This window comes from Dendrobium catenatum, unplaced genomic scaffold (assembly GCF_001605985.2).
Source record: "Dendrobium catenatum unplaced genomic scaffold, ASM160598v2 original_scaffold_186627, whole genome shotgun sequence".
In the NCBI taxonomy this organism is placed as follows: Eukaryota; Viridiplantae; Streptophyta; class Magnoliopsida; order Asparagales; family Orchidaceae; genus Dendrobium; species Dendrobium catenatum.
Genome location: NW_021505045.1, coordinates 1 through 17,721, shown reverse-complemented (window position 1 = coordinate 17,721; position 17,721 = coordinate 1). Strand labels below are relative to the sequence as shown.

Below are 17,721 nucleotides of genomic sequence, written 5' to 3'. Positions count from 1 at the left end.
TGAAGCTTCACCTTTAATAGATCATATGAGCTATGCGATTGTTGAAGAGACACAAGATGCTTGAAAGTTAAGTTTACAAAGCTCACTTTTTAGTTTTTAGAGATTCACTTGACTCATTTTATACAACACCAGATAATTTTATCCAAAAAGAATTTTTTGGCATAATTTGTTAAAAATATAAATGGAAGATATTTGATTAATTTTATAGATAAATATTCTAAAACAGTAAAAAGTATTGGTTGCATTTTATCAAATTTTTTTAATCATGAATTGAAGCTATATATTTTAATTATCTGGAACTAATTTTTGTTTTTTTACTAAAATCAAAATAAAATTGATTTGTCCGTGGAAGGGAAAAAAAAAAAGAAGAGTTTTTCTTCTTCCTACGTTTCACACTCTCAGCTCGCATAAAGAATTCCAACATCCTTCCATTCACCCGCATCTCTCTTTCTATCTGTGCAAGGAGATAGCAGAGGATGGAGGGCGTTGGGGCCCGTTTGGGCCGTTCATCAGCCCGGTACGCCCCAACTACGGTGTTCAGCGGCCCCGTGCGGAGGTGGAAGAAGAAATGGGTTCCGCTCTCAAACCCTAACAACTCAAATTCCAACAACAACAATCACTCTCATCTCCTCCTTTTCAAATGGACTCCGATCGCTTCTAGTAAGGATGCCGCTTCCGCCGATGCGACGCCACCATCCGCGTCCGAGGAGGCTCCTCGGAGGAAGTTCCGTTACATACCGGTACGTTTCATGGTTTTTTCTGTTCTTCTTTTTCTTTTCTCACTAGCTTGAACCTGTTTTTGCGATCGAGGTTCAACTCAGTTCTGAGATTATGTGCTTGCTTGTGCTAATTTTGACTTCGGGATTAGCTATAAAGTTGATTTCTTTTTCCGTTTATTAATTATGTTTATATTTATTTTATTAGATGTTAATTCTAAGGCAGTCGCGATATACGGTTGAAATATTGGCATAGCGGAGGAGAGCTGGATGTTGCAGGGGAAGAGCAAGACAAGGAAACTGTGGGCCATGGTTTTGGCTCTCTTGAGATGGAATCGGCGCCATTCAGATGACAATTGAGTATAAGTTAAAGGCAAAGTTGAACTGCACCTCAAACTCTTGAGGATTGTTAGCGAATTGCAGTTAAAGATAGCTCAAATACACATACCAAATGTCCTGTGATGTAGATGACCCAAGGAGGATGAGGAAATAATAGATGGAGGCTCGAGATGTTTAATACCCGATAAGCCTTAGTTAACAAGATAAGATATATGTAGAATTAAGACACCATTTGCAAACCTTTTCTAGCATCTGGCATCTATTGTAGTTCCATCCCACTTACATATCCAAGAATCAAGGTTTGGGAACAATATAGACGTCTCATTGAAAGGCATGTTGTATCACCACATTTTTGCTGCAGGATGTGTAGGAAATACTCTTGTGATTGTTGCTATTCCCAACCACCTCTCAAGGCGCCAACACATGTCTGGTATCTCTATTGTGGCCCATTAGGTGTCACATGGCCTTCTTCTAATTTGGAGTCCACATAAGAAATGGATCATGACAAAAGAAATGTTACAACACTAGAATCATCTGAATTCCTCACATGATTGATGAACCCTATTACTAGGCCAGAATAATCCAAAATCCTCTATAAATTCCCCATACAAGGGAATGAGGGAGAAGTTTAAACACAAAGATCTAGGTGTTCCCTTGTAATCTTTTTATTGAGTTAATAGACATGTAAGAAGCCAAGGCTTTTTGAATCCCAATCCCATATTTATCTTTCTCTACTCTCGCACTTCTTGTCTTTCTCTAATAGTTAAGCTATCCTATGATCTGCACCATGAAAAGTATCTCTCAGCTTATTACATCACATACACAATCAATCTTCTTGACCGCAGCCATAAATACATGCCAAGGTGTGGGATAAGCATTAAACAAAACTTGGATTAAATGGTGTCTGATAATTCCCTAAGGTTCTTATTGACTTATATGTTTTTGCAGTTATGTTTGAGTTGATGATCCTATCAATTTTACACTAAACTCATGAGCAATTGTTCCTGTTAAATGATAACAATATAGTAATCTAAAGTTTAAGGGGCCGGCTTGGTTTCCACTTTGGCTTTAGCTTGTTAACTAAGAATAAGCTAAATGAGACAACCCTTATATATATATATATGCCAGTTGTTTGCTTAAAATGATAAGGGAACATAAGTTAAAAAATTAGATATTAATAGTTTTATGTTTAACCTTTGTTTTATAGCATTGAATAGCATGAATTTATGCAAACTGGCATGAACCAAGAAGTGTCACTACTAGCAATTCATTCTCATCAGTTGCAACAAGATGTGGCGGATCATGTCAGCGACAACCTTGCTGGTAGTCGGTGACAACTTGGTTAGTTTAATCTAGTTAAACCTCTTAAGTAGGAAAAGCATCCTAAGCAGGTAAAATCAGAATTACCTTTGAAATTTAGGTGAGTGGCCCACAAAATTTTTGTTAGACTTAAGGGAGTTGCAAGATTCTTAAGCCCGAACCTAGCAAACCTTGAGCCTATAAGTTACGACCCAAGAATTAATGTAATATTCTAACATGACTCTCACATGCAGGTATATTTGGCTTTGTAATTATGAACTTAGCATGAGAAACTTTTTGTCAAAACAAATTGAGTTTTAGAATATTTTTTACCAGAATTCATAAAATGAATTAAGATATGAATTTTAATGGTGCTAGGGCATTTCTTAGAAGCAACACACTACGACCTAGTTTATTATGGTGAGTTGGCAAGGGTTAGCTAGAAAATTTTCCATAAGTTTTGCAACACATTATAATTCAATTATGATGAAAAGTAGGCTAGTGTTGGCTAGGATGTCATATAGTGACACATCACAATTTAACTTGATTGTTGTGCAAATTGAACAAGGATTAATTAGGCACAAACGTAAGTTTAGATTTTCTATTTGGGGGCTTGCATGGGAAAATATAAGATAAGTGATGGAGTCAATGATTTCAAGGAAATTAAATATTACTTATTTGCTAGAAACTAAATTGATTTGGAAAAATCCACGGGCATTGGGGAAGTTTATAAATTATTGCATTGCAGAAATGTTTACAATATAAATTTAGTTGGCATAATAGTGGATAAAGAGTTGAAAGATAAAATTATTAAGGTGATAGACATTAGTGATTGGGTTATTGCTATCAAATTAATTATTAGTGGTGATATTATGAATATTATTAGTGCTTATGCTTCTCAAGTTGGGTTTAAAGATAGCTTGAAAAATCAAGTTTCACTTTAATTAGTTATATTGATTATTAATCTATAATATTACTCCCATGAAAATAATTTCATATGCCCAACATTTGTTCCTATAATCCTAAGCCTTTTATCTTTGAATATTCTTTGTAAGCATGTAAAAAAACCAATATTAAAAAAAAAGAGAACTTTTTGTTCATCTTTTTTGATATAACGTTGGTATGAATGGGCTCTCCTTGGCACCGAATAACTTCTAATGCTTATCCTTAAGCATACCTTGATACGTACTTTTTATCCTTAATTATACCAAAAATAATGATCATTATAGTACTTGATTATGCCTTTTCAAGATCATTAAACATCATGCGAAGATCTTCTCTTTGTTGTTTATGTTTGCCGATTAGTTATTTTATCACAAAATTACACCCATTTTCTAGCATAAACCAAATTGATTCCTCACAATCAAGGCTATTTTACTATGATAACAACATGAAAAAACTGAATTGAACGTTTCCAATTGAAGCTACTTTGTCTGTCTTGATGAAAATGATTTTTCAAAAGGATATTAACGCATTGATTTTTTTAAAAATTGACTAAATACACTGAAATATCATTAGCTAACATAATGTATTCATAAATTGGTGTAAAAAATTGACTAAATACACTGAAATGCAACAAAAAGAAAATATTAACACTGTTAATTGTTGTTATTTGCGTAATGAGAAAGAATAGATTAAAAATGACAAAATGATATTAATGATGCATTAGAAGTAATGATTTTTGTTAGTTGCTTCTACTTTTCATGGGTTCAGCTATTAGTCCTATTCTAGTCTTGAAGCTGTCCATCAGGGAAGACTAGCAGAGAGGAAAAGTAGATGTGTGACTAAGAGGATGACTTGTGGAAGAGAGAAGGCGGATACATTTTTTTTTTAATTTTTTTTATTTTTTTATTTTTTATTTCGGATACATGATTAAGGGAATAAGAAAATATTTTGTACATGGGATGGGAAAGATGGGTAGGTCTTATTGGGGATCTTAAGGCTGCACTATTAGAGGCTGATAGAAACCAAATAATTCCATACTTGGGCGGGTCCAGGAAACTTTAAGTACTAGGGGTGTCAATTAATGACATGACCCTAATCCAACCCGAAAAATTCAGGTCAACTCGTTTAATAGATGGGTCGGGTTCGAGTTCTAATTTTTTAACCGTTTAGAAATCGGGTCGTGTTTGTGTCAATTCGCTAACCTGGAAACAACCCAAGTTTGACTCGCATTTGAGTCAACGCGTAATGAGGGGCGAATTGCATGGGGGTGAAGAGGGATGGGAACGGGGGTGTTGACTTCAACGGTGCTTATGTTGTGTGTTATTATGTTCAATTTCTAGACGTGGATGCATTGGATCACGCGGCGGACGACTAAGGGAAGGAAAGTGTGCAGCCTGTAGTTGTACACATTGTGGATAACATGATCATGATGGGCCCTGATGGGCGAAATGATGGGGGCCTCGTTTGCGGAAGTGACGCGACGAGACAATTAACACATTTCTTGAGTCAAGGACAAAAGTTGGGGGAGGCGCGATAGTGTACTGTGCAGAGGTTTTTGCATTGGTAGGGAGTAAGGTGGAGGTGGAGCTGGGTTGGGTTCGGGTATAGGATTATTACTCGTTTACCTAATCTGGTCGGGTTTGGTTCAGATAAGTTGAAACTAGGTCAATCTCAGGTTTGACCTGAACCCGATTCAAAAAGCAACCCATTTTACACCCCTATTAAGTACAATGTCCATAATGGAATTATGGATTCTTCATGTTTCTCCAACCCAAATAGTTAATCCATAATGACTAGTCGTTGTATGAGCTGCGTAAGTCCAATTTGTCTAGAAATAGCAACTCTACCCTGGGTAAATTTTTTAGATTTGGACTTCCGGGGAAGTTGAATTATATAATACAATATATACAAGATAATTTTATGTTGTCTACTTTCATCTTGTATCTAGTGGAATGCCTTGAGATCTTGAGTTGTTGAAATATAATATCTGAAATACACCGCTTTGGGGTTTTGCGAAGTTTCCAAAAAATAAGAGATGACAACCCAAGGTTGCTAGTTGTGTACTGTCATCTAAAAGTAGCATTCCATTCCTAATGTGCAAACAAAAAACTTTATCGTACCATGTAGCTTTGAATTTTTTCTAACGTCACTATTATGGAGTAATTGTTGCTATAATTGTTTTGGCATAATATATTTATTTAGAGGTTGTTTGGTTGTTTGAAATATGAATGTAGTATAAAATAAATACTTTGAAGTTATTTGGATGAGTGTAAAATGAATGCATAAGATTACTTTTTTTGTTTTGTTGAAATGATGTAATGTAAAGTGCAAAAAGGGTAGTGGTTGGTGGCTGACATTGGTGGTAGTGTGGCTAATGGAGGCTGGCTAACGGGCAGCTGGCGGTGGTGGTCAGCAGTGGTGACCGGTGGTGGGAGGTAGGCTGGCGACGGTGGTGGCCGAGTGGTTGGAGGCAATGGCGGTGGCTCGTGGTGGCGGCAATAAGGGTATCAAAACAGGTCCGCGGGTTGGGTTTGGGTCGAACCTGGATTAATCTGGGTTTAAACGGGTTGACCATAACCCGATCCATTTTTGTAAACGGGTTAGGTATTTCAACCCGGGTTCGACTCCCACGGGTTACCGAGTTGACCTGACCCGACCCGCGGACCCTTTTTTATTCCAAAACGGGCGAGTTTCACGAGCTGTGAGGTTGCAGATGAGGTGCTCTGACAAGTTTTTGCGCAAGATTAGACTCTTGTTCTTCTTTACAAACAGATTCCTCCTTCCATCATCAGTTGCATGATGCTTTCTTCATCACCAACATCACCAGAGACTACCACCGTTTCATGGAAATCCCTTCTCTTCCCCAAACCACTAAATATACCAGGAAATCCACTCTCCTGTATCTTTTTCCTCAAATCCAGCCAATGGGACTCGAGATACTTTGCGGCGTGCGAAAGCCCATCCTCGAGAGGAGAGACGGCTCCTCTCACCATGCGGAGGTGTTAATCCACTAGGTCGGAGCCAGAATCCATTGCTGGAAGTTAGATAGTCTGAGATAAGGCAATATAAAAGCGAAGATAAAGGATTCGTATCACGAAATCACGGATTGAGCAATGGGGCACCAAGTTCTTGAACTTGGAAGAAGAAAAAGTGGCAATGAAAATGGGGGCGCGTCAACGTCACGGCGTTGGCGCAATATGCAGGCAACGACAACCGCAATAAGGGCGAGATTGCGTGAGACGAGCTCGGCGCTGGTGCGACACAGGCGCGGGTCGCTGGAGGTCTTGCTGCGAGCAATGGAGCAGGTCTGGCCCTTGACTCGAGTATGGTGCTGACGTTCACGAGATGAGGGGCGTTGGTCATGGGGTCAATCGTCTGATGTGTGTAAATCGGGTCAATCCAGGTTGTTTTCGGGTTTTCGTGTCAACTTGGACACATCCCATATTTATAAATGGGTCGGATAACTGAACCCGAACTGAAACCCAAACCCATTCGAACCTTGAATGTTTTGGGTCGGTTTTAGGGTTGGGTCAAATTTTCACACCCTTGATGGCGGTGGGTCGTCGGTCAGTGGCAATTGCAATGATTTTTCGGTTTATTTGGAACTCGCCCAAATCTGAGAAATTCGAAATGCACAAAAATTGACTAGAAGGTGAATTCCAAATGTATCAAATTTTTACATTGCATTTATTTTACTTTAAAGAAAACATTAAAATTATCAAAACTCATACATTTGAATTACTTTACATCCATTTTACAGATAGCCAAATAACCCCTTACTCATGGATGATAAATGAAATAAATAGCACTTGAAGTGATAAATTAAGAGATGCTTTGCAATGCTGAGAGTATTATGGAGGTCAACTGCACAGTTATTAAATGTTAGACCTACTAAAGGTGGAACCACCATGATGAATCAGAAAATCCTTTTCTATGGTTTGACTGGATTTTAGTTTCCAGACATAGAACTTTCACTTTCTTCCCCAGATTTGTTTCCCATTCTAGCTGTTCTGACTTCTTATCTGTTGCCTAGCTAGTATGTTATACGAGTACAATTTACGTGAAATATTTTAATGTTGTTAGTTTTCTCCATTTCCCTACTAATGGCTTACACAATATTTTTGTATTAACTGTTCCAATTGTTGTTTATCTGATTGGCGTAATGTGATATGATTACAGGTATCTATCCTTGAACAAAAACAAGAGGTTAATGTAAAATCGGATGATGAGAGCAAACCTGACGATGTTGGTACATCGTTGCAACCAGCTCAGGGTAATGGTTCTGATGGAAACACTGAAGGGAGTGATGTCTTGATGGAGGAAGCTCAGGTGTCAATTCGTAAACATGTTTTAGTATATTGTTATGATTTTCTTATTTTTATATTATTGTTGGTAGTTACATATGAGGTAGTGCCTTTGGTGCATTACCATTTTATTTGAATTCTGTCGCTAGCACTATGGCATGCTTATAAAAGAATGCTGTATCTTATTCTTCTCGTTTTTAATGGTTTTGGTTTAATTCACTTTGATATTTAAACTAAGCGCCTCCCTGAGTTTTTATAAAGCAGTATAGCCTGGTTACAACCCACCTTACGAAGTGCATTAAGGACATAGTTGATGTTCATATGGTCGAGAAGTATAATCTGTTTAATAAAACTCATTAATTTTCTTTAGGAATAGAGTGAATCTACACTACTCTTAACAAAGGATCTATTAGTGATTCACTAAACAGCTCAATTGTAGTGAGAGAAACTCCAGGTTTGTAGTGAGAGAAAATTTTAAAATTTCTTCTTCTTCGTTTGGCGGTCTTTTCGGAAATGCTGATTGGCCCTTCGGCCGTCGTCTCCAGTGATCGGAAACCTGATGATTCACCAATCCCTTCGCCACATACCATTCATCAACTTGTTCGTTTGGAGTTACGTGGTGGTTTTCGTCCTTTGATTATTAAGGAACCTGTGGATGTTCTTGTTAAAGCTTTTGAGCCTATCTCTGGTAAGGGAAAACAAGCGGCTGATGGTTCTGAATCTAAAACTCCTCAGTCTATCGGGAAAATTAGACTGAAGGACTATGAAGCATCGTCGTCTACTGGCATGAACCTGTTTGTAAACAAATTTGGCAATGTGATGGCTAAGATTGTGACGATCTTAGAGGGAGCCCCTTCAGTTCAAAACAATCACGACGACTCTTCAACTGTTTGTGGTTTTGCTCAAAAAGAGGGATCAGAATTTGTGGTACAAGGAAGTTTTAATAAGGATTTAGGCATTCAGACGAATAGAGACAATCCTTGGCCTAAACGTCCTCATATCAAAAGAAATTTAGTTAAAGAAGATTCATTTATGTCCGAAGACGAGGTAGCTGTTAAACTGCATAACCCTAATGTTTTATCCAATTCTGAAAGGGTTCAATTCTTGGTGGTTGTTATTTTTGGTAGAGATGTCCCAGTCCATTTGATAGCCGCTTAATTATGACGTCAATGGTTGCATTTTTCCATATAACAGTGCTTGGTTAGGATGGATTTTATGTTCTTTTTTCTTATTAGAAGCCATGGGAAGTGTGTTATCAGGTGGACCCTAGTTTGTGAATGGTCATGTTGTTGGACTTTATAAATGGTGTTTCAAATTTTCTCCTACTTCATTAAAAGGGTTATCTTTGCCGGTTTGGATATGAATGCCTATTCTTCCTCTTTATTGTTGGGATGAGATCAACGTGTCCAGGATTGCTTCGTTGGTGGGAACTCCGCTCATGCTAGATGGTAACATGCTTCAATGGGGGAGAAGGGAGTTTGCAAGGGTTTGTGGCCGTGTGGAACTTGACAAGCAATTGCTATTGGGAGTATGGGTGGATGGTTTGGATGGGCGTTTTTTTCAAAAGGTGGAGTACGAAAAAGTATCATCATTTTGCTATAAATGCGGGAAAATTGGTCATTTGATTAATGATTGTAATTTGAAGGAAGTGGATGGTGAAGATAAAATTCTAAAGAAGGTTGTGTTTCTAGAAAAATTTTCAGGAAATACAGTCTATGAAGGGTGCTAAATTGATAGGAGAATCAGACGAAAACTCTAGTTATGGACCTTGAGTCCATTTTAATTATAGAAGCAAGAGAAAGGTTAAGGCTGCCCCAAGGAAACAAATTTTTGTTCCTAAATCTGTTCATGATCGGACAAGGCTTTCTCTTCCAAGCTTTGTGGTTAAAGATGTTGCTGGACAGGAAGTTACAGTGCAAGATAGTGTTGCTCCTGAATCTGAAGGCATTGAGATAGGTGTTACGAAAATAATTGATGAATCGGAGGTTTTTCTGGCTGATCCTGTAATTTCTACAGAAAATTTTAAAGGTCTGGAATTTTCTACTAGTGCTGGAAACAACATTTTTAAACTTTAAAGTACTATATTCTGTTGATGAAGATGGAGATAATATTACAGAAGGGGCTAATTTGGAGAGGGGTGACTTTGAGGTGGGTGAATTGGTGGAATCTACTATTGTCAAGGATTGTTTGAAAGAGTCTTCGGCTGATAAGGAAAGGGTTGCTGATTCCAGATCAAATGTATTGGAGGGGTTGCTTAGTTCCATTTCAGGAAGTTCCAAATTGAAACTTTTTATGGAGCTGAGATCTCTTGGTCCATTGAATTCTTCCATAAGAAGTAGAAAGGTTGGAGGTATGAATAAGAGAAGGTTCGGGGTCCTTCCCCCTTTGTGGTTAAATGAGTTCCATTGCTTTTTGGAACTGTAGAGGGGCAAATAAAAAGATAGCTTCTCTTTACTTAAAAGAAGTTGTGAAGAATTGGGATGTTTTTTTTATTAGCATTATAGAAACGAAGATTTCTTTGGGTGACAAGAGGGAGTTTTGTAAAATCTTGGGAAATGATTGGGATGTTTTCATCCATCCTTCTGATGGCTTGTCGGAGGGGTATTATGACTTTGTGGAAATCTGATTTGGTTTCGTTCTCAGTTTTGAAGAATTCATCCCAATGTGTTATTGGGGAATTGAATTATTTTAAGAATAATACCACTTGGTTGATCTCTAAGGTTTATGGTAATAGTGATTTGTAAAGTAGAAGGAGGTTGTGGGAGTGTTTGGAATTATTCTCGAGCTCGAGCCTTCCTTCTATCATAGGGGGTGATTTTAATTCTATCTTATCCCAAGATGATAAGAGAGGAGGGAAAAAGTTTGAATTTTCTCTTGGTCCTATAGAAATGAAATCATTTATGAACAATAATGATTATCATGATGTGGGGTTTAATTGGAAGAAGGTTTACTTGGTGTAATAATAAAGTTGGAAGTGCTCGGATTTTGGAAAGGCTTGGTAGGTGTCTTTTGAACTCTAAAGTGCTTCAGATAATCCATCAAGCAACAACAAGGCATTTGGCTTGGGTAGCATCAGACCATTGTCCGATAGTGTTGAAAATTTTCCATTCAGAAGTTCATAAGAAGAAATTCCTTAGATTTGAGGATGTTTGGGTGTCTTAAGAGCATTAAATTTTTGGAGTAAAGCTAAAATGAGAGAGGTTTCAATTGGCGATCTGATGGAGGCCCTTAATATGAAGTTTCATAACTCTTTAAGAGCATTATATTTTTGGAGTAAAGTTAAAATGAGAGAGTTATCAGGTTTGAAGGATAAGTTTAAAAGGGAGGTAGCTGATTTTCAATTGGAGGAACCTAATGATGGAGGACTATCTGATGCAAAGCTATTGGTGCTCAGATCCAAGGTTAATGAATTAAATGTGACACTTGCTCGGCTAAACACCTGATGGAGACAAAGGGCGAAGGTGAAGTGGTTGGATGAAGGTGATAAGAATTCTATGTTTTTTTCATGCATTTGCCGATGGCAGGAGGAATGCTAATTTCATTAATCAATTGAAGGATGAACAAAGAAATCTTGTAGATATTCAGGCAGACATTGAGGAAATTGTATTTAAATTCTTTAAAAATAAAAGGAGGGAGAGGGATTGTAGGCTGAGTGGTTGGCCTCCGTCTCTATTCAAATTAAGCTTGGAAGACTCTTGGCTTATGGATGTTGATCTTTCATTTATAAAGTAGAAGCCGTGGTGAAAAGCTTAGGTATGAATATTTCTCCTGGAGATGATGGCATCACTTATTCTTTTTTGAAAACTTATTGGAATGTTATTAGTCAAGATGTTTGGCTTGCAATCCTTCAGTTTTTTACATCTGGTAAAATGTGTGCTAAGTGGAAGGAGACGCTTGTTATTCTTATTCCTAAAGTTAAATATCCTATTATTCCTTCTCATTTTCGTCTGATTAGTTTGTGCTTGTCTATTTATAAGATTGTGGCTAAAGTCTTATTAAATAGACTCATGATGGTTATTCATAAACTAGTTTCGGATGTACAAGCGGCTTTTATAAAGGGAAGGACTTTATCGGATAATATTTTGCTTGTTCAAGAACTTTTCAACAAGTTTATATATTCTAAATCTAAGAAGGGTTTGGTGGCTATTAAAATCGATATGGAGCAAACTTATGATAGTATGACTTGGCCTTCTCTAAAGCAAGTCTTGGAAAATTATGGATTTTCTTTACGGTTTTCTAATCTTTTATTGGAATGTATAGTTGATCCCAAATTTTCTGTTCTTCTTAATGGTAATAATTCGGAATGGATTGAAGCTAAAAGTGGCTTTAGGCAAGGTTGCGCTCTTTCTCCATATTAGTTTATTCTTTGTTCTCAGCTCTTATCCAATGCATTTGACCACAATGGGAATTATTTGGTTATAAAACTGCTCCGAATGCACCAAAGATCAACCATTTAATGTATGCTGATGACATTCTAATGTTTTCTGAAGCCATGTTCAAATATGTGAATAATATAAAAAAATTATTTCTACTTACTATTTGTGGACGGGGAAGGTTGTTAATACTGATAAATCTAGCATTATTTTTGGAAATGCTGTTAGACGGAGGTCTAGAAAGAAAATCTTGAACTTGTTGAGATTCAAGGAGGTAAAGGAAATGAACTATTTGGGAATTAAAGTGGCATTGAGGAGGTTGGTATCTTCGGGTTTTTTAAATCTATTTGAAAAAGCTTCTTGCAAGCTAAGCGTATGGGGGAACAAGCTCATTTCTTTAGCAGGGAGATTGGTCTTGATTAAATCAATGATTCTATCCATCCCAATTTTCTTTGCTTCACATTCCTTGGAACCTTTGAGTATCCTGAAAAATATTGATAAGATGTGTAGGGATTTTATATGGAACAAGCAAGGAGGTAATCGTGGGTTTCATTATATGGCATGGTATGAGCTTTGTAAACTGATAAGTTGTGGAGGACAAGGGTTGCATCCAACAGAATTTATTGCAGGCCCTTTACGAGAGAAGTTTGCATGGAATTTCTATAATAAACACGCTTCTCTCTTAAACAGATCTTTGAAGGCAAAGTATGGTGATATTTGGAATGCAGATTATAGGAGAAACATTTCTAATACTTGGAAAATCTTAGCAAGTGGGATGAAATCTTTCCAGCCAATAGTTAGATGGAAGATTGTGTCAGTTTCTTCCATCAACATTCTAAAGGATATATGGATTCTAGACAAAAGCTTGGAAAAATGGCCAACTTTTATAGCTGTGGAAGAAGGTGATTTCCCTTCTCTTCAGGAGTTCATTACTGATGGTGAATGGAACTTGGCGGAATTACAAAGATGGTTCGGGCAAAAGTATAGTTGATATTATAACTCAAATCCAAATCTAACAAAGCAATCTTCATGATAAATTGGAGCTCATTTACAAGTTTTCTGGTAAATCAATTGCTTCTTTGGCCGCTATAACTAATATGAAGTATGTGGAGAGTGAGGATTATGGAAGATGGATGAAAAAGCTGCATTTATCTCCCCAGGTGGAACGTTTTTGGTGGTGTGTTCTTAACAATGCCATACCTACTAATGACTACTTTTTTATAAAAGATCGGCGAATCATAACTCTTGTCCTAGAGGTTGCACGACAAAGGAAAATTTAGATCATGTGGTGGCTAATTGTTTCAAAATTCAACTTGTTATTGCACAGTTGAACAACTGGGGATTTCATGTTCCAAGTTTTTCGTCCTTTCTTGATTGTAAGAGGAGAGTGAAAGAGATGTCTGAAGGTAATCAGTTTATAGGAAATCTCTATTGCTCGTTGGTATTCTTTTCTTGGAAAAGTAGGAACTGTTTAAAGTATGGAGACAAAGAGTTGGGTTTGGGATTCATTGCTGCTAATGCTATTAGTATTGCTTCCAATATATTGAAGTTTAATTTGTTTTTGGATCACTGGGGTGCTAACCAACTTCGGCTATCTTTTCTATCTTGGCATACTCCTCCCGAATGGATTAAAATCAATATTGATGCGGCTCTTTTACAATCTAATGAAATTGTTATTGGCGGAGTGTTTAGAGATCATAAGGGAATATTTTTATCAGCTTATGGATTCAGAAGTACTCATTGGGACTTCGGTTATTTGGAACTTGCAGCTTTTCATTCATTAAAGAAGGTTATCAAAGATTGGATGATGGATGCTAAAGGTATTATAATTGAGGGTGATAATGTTAATGTCATCAAGTTTCTACAAGATTCGGTTGGGAAAGCTTGTTGGGAAATAGATAAAGATGAGGTGGAGGATGTCTTTTCTTAAGGATTTTGGAATGTTTTTATTTCATTTTACTTATAGAAATTGTAATAAGTTAGCCAGTTTTTGTGCTAACTTGGCTTTAGGAGGTGATGTTTATTGGGATGAGTTATCTTGTAATAAGGTTCCTCCTGCTTTTCTTTCTTTGTTAAAGGAGGATTGTGATAGTGGTTCTATCACTTTGTAGTTTGTAATAGGATTTCTTTTTCTATTTCAATGCTATTTGCATTTTTATCAAAAAAAAGAAAAAAAAAAAAAGAAAAAAGAAAAAAGAGAAGCATAATCTGTTACCTAGATTGAACATTGCTGGAAATATTCATGAAGCTAAACCCTTTTTGGAACAAAGCTTTGTTGATGCTACTACTGCTATTCCGTAGCATAACTAATTTTTCTTGCTTTTAGGATGCTTGCTTGTTCTTTGACTAATTTTTTTAGGTTCGGGTCTAACTTGTGGGTAATGTAGCTTGGATGCAAGCTAAGCTGCAAACTCTTTATATCTTAGTAGATGGTACATGCTATCAAAAACATACCCTGGTTATCTCTTAATAAGAATGAGCACTGAAGAAAAAACAAAGTGCTAAAATTTTGTTGTTTATGTTGAATTAATAAAAATAAAAAGGGAGGACAGATAAATAAAAAAAGAGAATTTTTTTAACTCAATGGAGGCCTCCTTTTTACGAAAGGAGGCAATTGTTTGTTTCTACAAAAGAAGGGAGAAACGAACAGAAGAAAAATAACTAACGTTTTTGCTCATATTCATCTTTCCTGTCACCAGCCCCCCCAGGTCTCTCTCGTTGTTGTTTGTATGAATCCGCACAAAGGATCCAGTCGAACTAGTCCCGCAGAAGCCTTTGCTCTTGTGCCGCTCGAACTTTACATAATGCAGGTCCGTCCGTCTCTGGCTTGACCAGCCCTGCGACTCGACCTACTCGGCCTCACCTCCAAGCTCCGCACCCTTGTATCTAACATGACACATGCGACCCAGGCTTGCTCTGCTTTGCCTCCGACCTTAGCACAACTCACTCTTCGCATGGATCGTTTGACGATTGCCATGCTTGTATGGGATCACGTGCACGCCTACCCACATGCTGCATCCGACCTGCCTCCCAAGCATTCCTCGTTCGGCCTGCCTCACTAGCGTGCTGCGTGACCTGCCTTCTGAATGTCTCTTGCTCCGACCGAACCAACCATCATCCTGTCTGCCCGACATCTGTCCACTGTCTGTGAGTATAAGAATTTATCTGATGTTTGTATAAAAAAAGAAGAGGAAAAAAAGAGAGAAAAACAAAATAAAAAAGGAGAAAAAAGAAATAAAATCACTTGAAGGGATGTTTGTATCGCACATTTGAAGTCCCGAAGACTTGTGCCGTTGGCCAGGAATAATAGATTTGTAGCACTCGCACCATTGTATCTTTGATCGTTCGGGAGGATTGAAAGACAAATGCCCACCCAACCTCTCTATGTGGGGAGGGTATGCTGGAGGTTGTCGAAATTGTGAGAGTTATCCTTAAATTTTAAAATAATATTATGAGTTTTTTTATTTTAAAAAAGGGATTTTTCTTTTTAATTAAAAAAGGGGTAAGAGCCACTTTGTTATTGCAAATTTCTTTTTTTTTTTAAATTAAAAAGATGAGAATGGATAAATAAAAAAATAATAAATAAGAATTTTTTTGCAGTACTTAATATAATATTATTAATTATAATTTGTTTCAATCAATTAGTTTAATTAAATAATATTAAAAACACTTGAATTTAAAATTTTGATTATTTTAAAATTAAATTCCATTTTAATTAATTGATTTGAAATTAAACATAATAAACTAAATAAAAAAAAAGGAGAGTGCATGCACTAAATGCTCTAATACAACAATTGAAGCACACCAAATACAACCAAACAACAAAAATAAAGACTCAAGCAAACTGCCAAATGGTGTGGGGTTCTAAAACCTGAAAGAAAATAAATAAAATACAAATTAAACATTGCATAAATATGCTAAAAAAAATCAGAGCGAAAGTATTGAAGCAAAAACAACTGTGCTAAAGTAGAAGGAAAGTACAAAAAATAAAACAATAGTGTTGAAGAAAAAAAAAAGAAAAGAAACGTGCTAGGTAGAAGAAAACTACAAAACCACATAATTATTCATAAGTTTAAATAAAAACAAATTATTATGCAGCTTCTAATTGAAGCCATAAGTCTTATTCTGAATTAAATGTCGGGCAACTCCTAAATGGAGTAGTAAACCCAATCCTAAATCTAAATATATTGGACAACTCCTCAACGGAGCAGTAAGCCTCATCCTAAATCTAAATATATCGGACAACTCCTAAATAGAGTAGCAAACCACATCTTAAATCAAAATTTAATTGGCAATTCTTAAACAGAGCCATAAGCTCTATCTTAAGCAAAATTATTTGGCAACTCTTAAGTGGAGCAGTAAGCCTAAATCCTAACTCTAAATCTATTGGACAACTCTAAGCTGTGTAGTAAGCCCCATCTTGAATTTAAATTTAACAGCAACATCTAGTGGAGTCGTAATCCCCATCCTAAATAAAACATCAGAAAACTTCTAAACGGAGTACTAAGCCCCATCCTAAATCTAAATATATCGGACAATTCCTAAATGAAGCAGTAGCCCCCATTATAAATCTAAATATATCAGGAAACTCCTAAACAGAGTAGTAAATCCTATCCTAATTTTAAATATAACCCGTGACTCCTAAACAGAGCCGTAATGCCCAGCTTAAATAAAATTATTGGGCAACTCCTAAGTGGAGCCGTAAGCCCTATCCTAAACTGAATCTATCAAGCAACTCCTAAATGGAGCAGTGAGCTCCAAACTAAACAAATCAAAACATCGCGCAGCTCCTAAGAGGATCTATATTCCCTAGAAACTAAACAAACTTAATGGGCCACTCCTAAAAGGAGTAATAAGTCCCAAACTCAATCTCCAACATACCAAAATTAATAATAAATCACCTCAGTCTACTCAAGTTCTCTGAAAGGAGACAACTTATGATTGCTAATCAGATTCCTTTGACGCTACAACCAGTGGTTCATTAATATTTGTGGACTTAGATCTATGGTATTCTCGGGATGATAGAACCATAGGATTTGGATCGGACCTACCTTTGTACCCCACAAATGAGATTATTAAATCTAAAATTCCAAAGCTATGCAGAGGCGACTCATTTTTAATTAAGTGTGCTCTCTCGAAAAGTGAGAGGGATAATTAACTGTTAGGGCTTGCGCTCATAGAAGTAAGGATCCCAGACATAAATAAACCCCTGATATGAACATCATGGGAAAATTCTATTTATTAAAAATCAATCTAGCTTAAGGAAAATGGAACCCTAACCCTAGAAGGCGGGGGTCGTGCTTAAAGCCATTTTTCTTGAGCAAACTGTTTCTACCATTAGAAATTGTACTAAGTTTATTTTTTTCCATCGAATTGAAGCATCATTTGATTGTTTGATTTTAGAAACAAGGGCTTCAATGATTTAGAATAATTGCAAGTAGTAAATTAGCTAATAATCTTAATCCATATCCACTTTGTTGTGGGCTGTTATATCAATTTTCAAGTCTCTAGGAAAATGTCATGTTCTTTTAAATTGAAAGTAACCAATTTTCATTTTCATTTTGTTAATTTAGCTATTCTTGTCATTATCCGGTTAAGGAGCTCGGAGTATCAAGACAAAAAGAAATGGTCGGACAAAAGGTTGAAACTTAGCAAACCAAAGCAATTTATAAAGATTTTTTTCCTTTTTCATTCATATGAAGCTTAGGTAGTGGAGGGTTGTGTTAGGTAGTCGACAGCCAGCGT

General features: G+C 36.7%; 1 protein-coding gene across 1 annotated transcript; it reads left to right on the top strand.

The window, feature by feature from the left end:
* The first annotated feature begins 353 nt into the window (after window positions 1–353).
* On the top strand, window positions 354–7,963 carry LOC110100622. Its single transcript, XM_028692389.1, has 3 exons — window positions 354–740; window positions 7,479–7,652; window positions 7,868–7,963. The coding sequence occupies exons 1-3, from the start codon at window positions 477–479 to the stop codon at window positions 7,961–7,963; spliced, it is 534 nt and encodes a 177-aa protein (XP_028548222.1). The 5' UTR covers window positions 354–476.
* The last annotated feature ends 9,758 nt before the right edge of the window (window positions 7,964–17,721 follow it).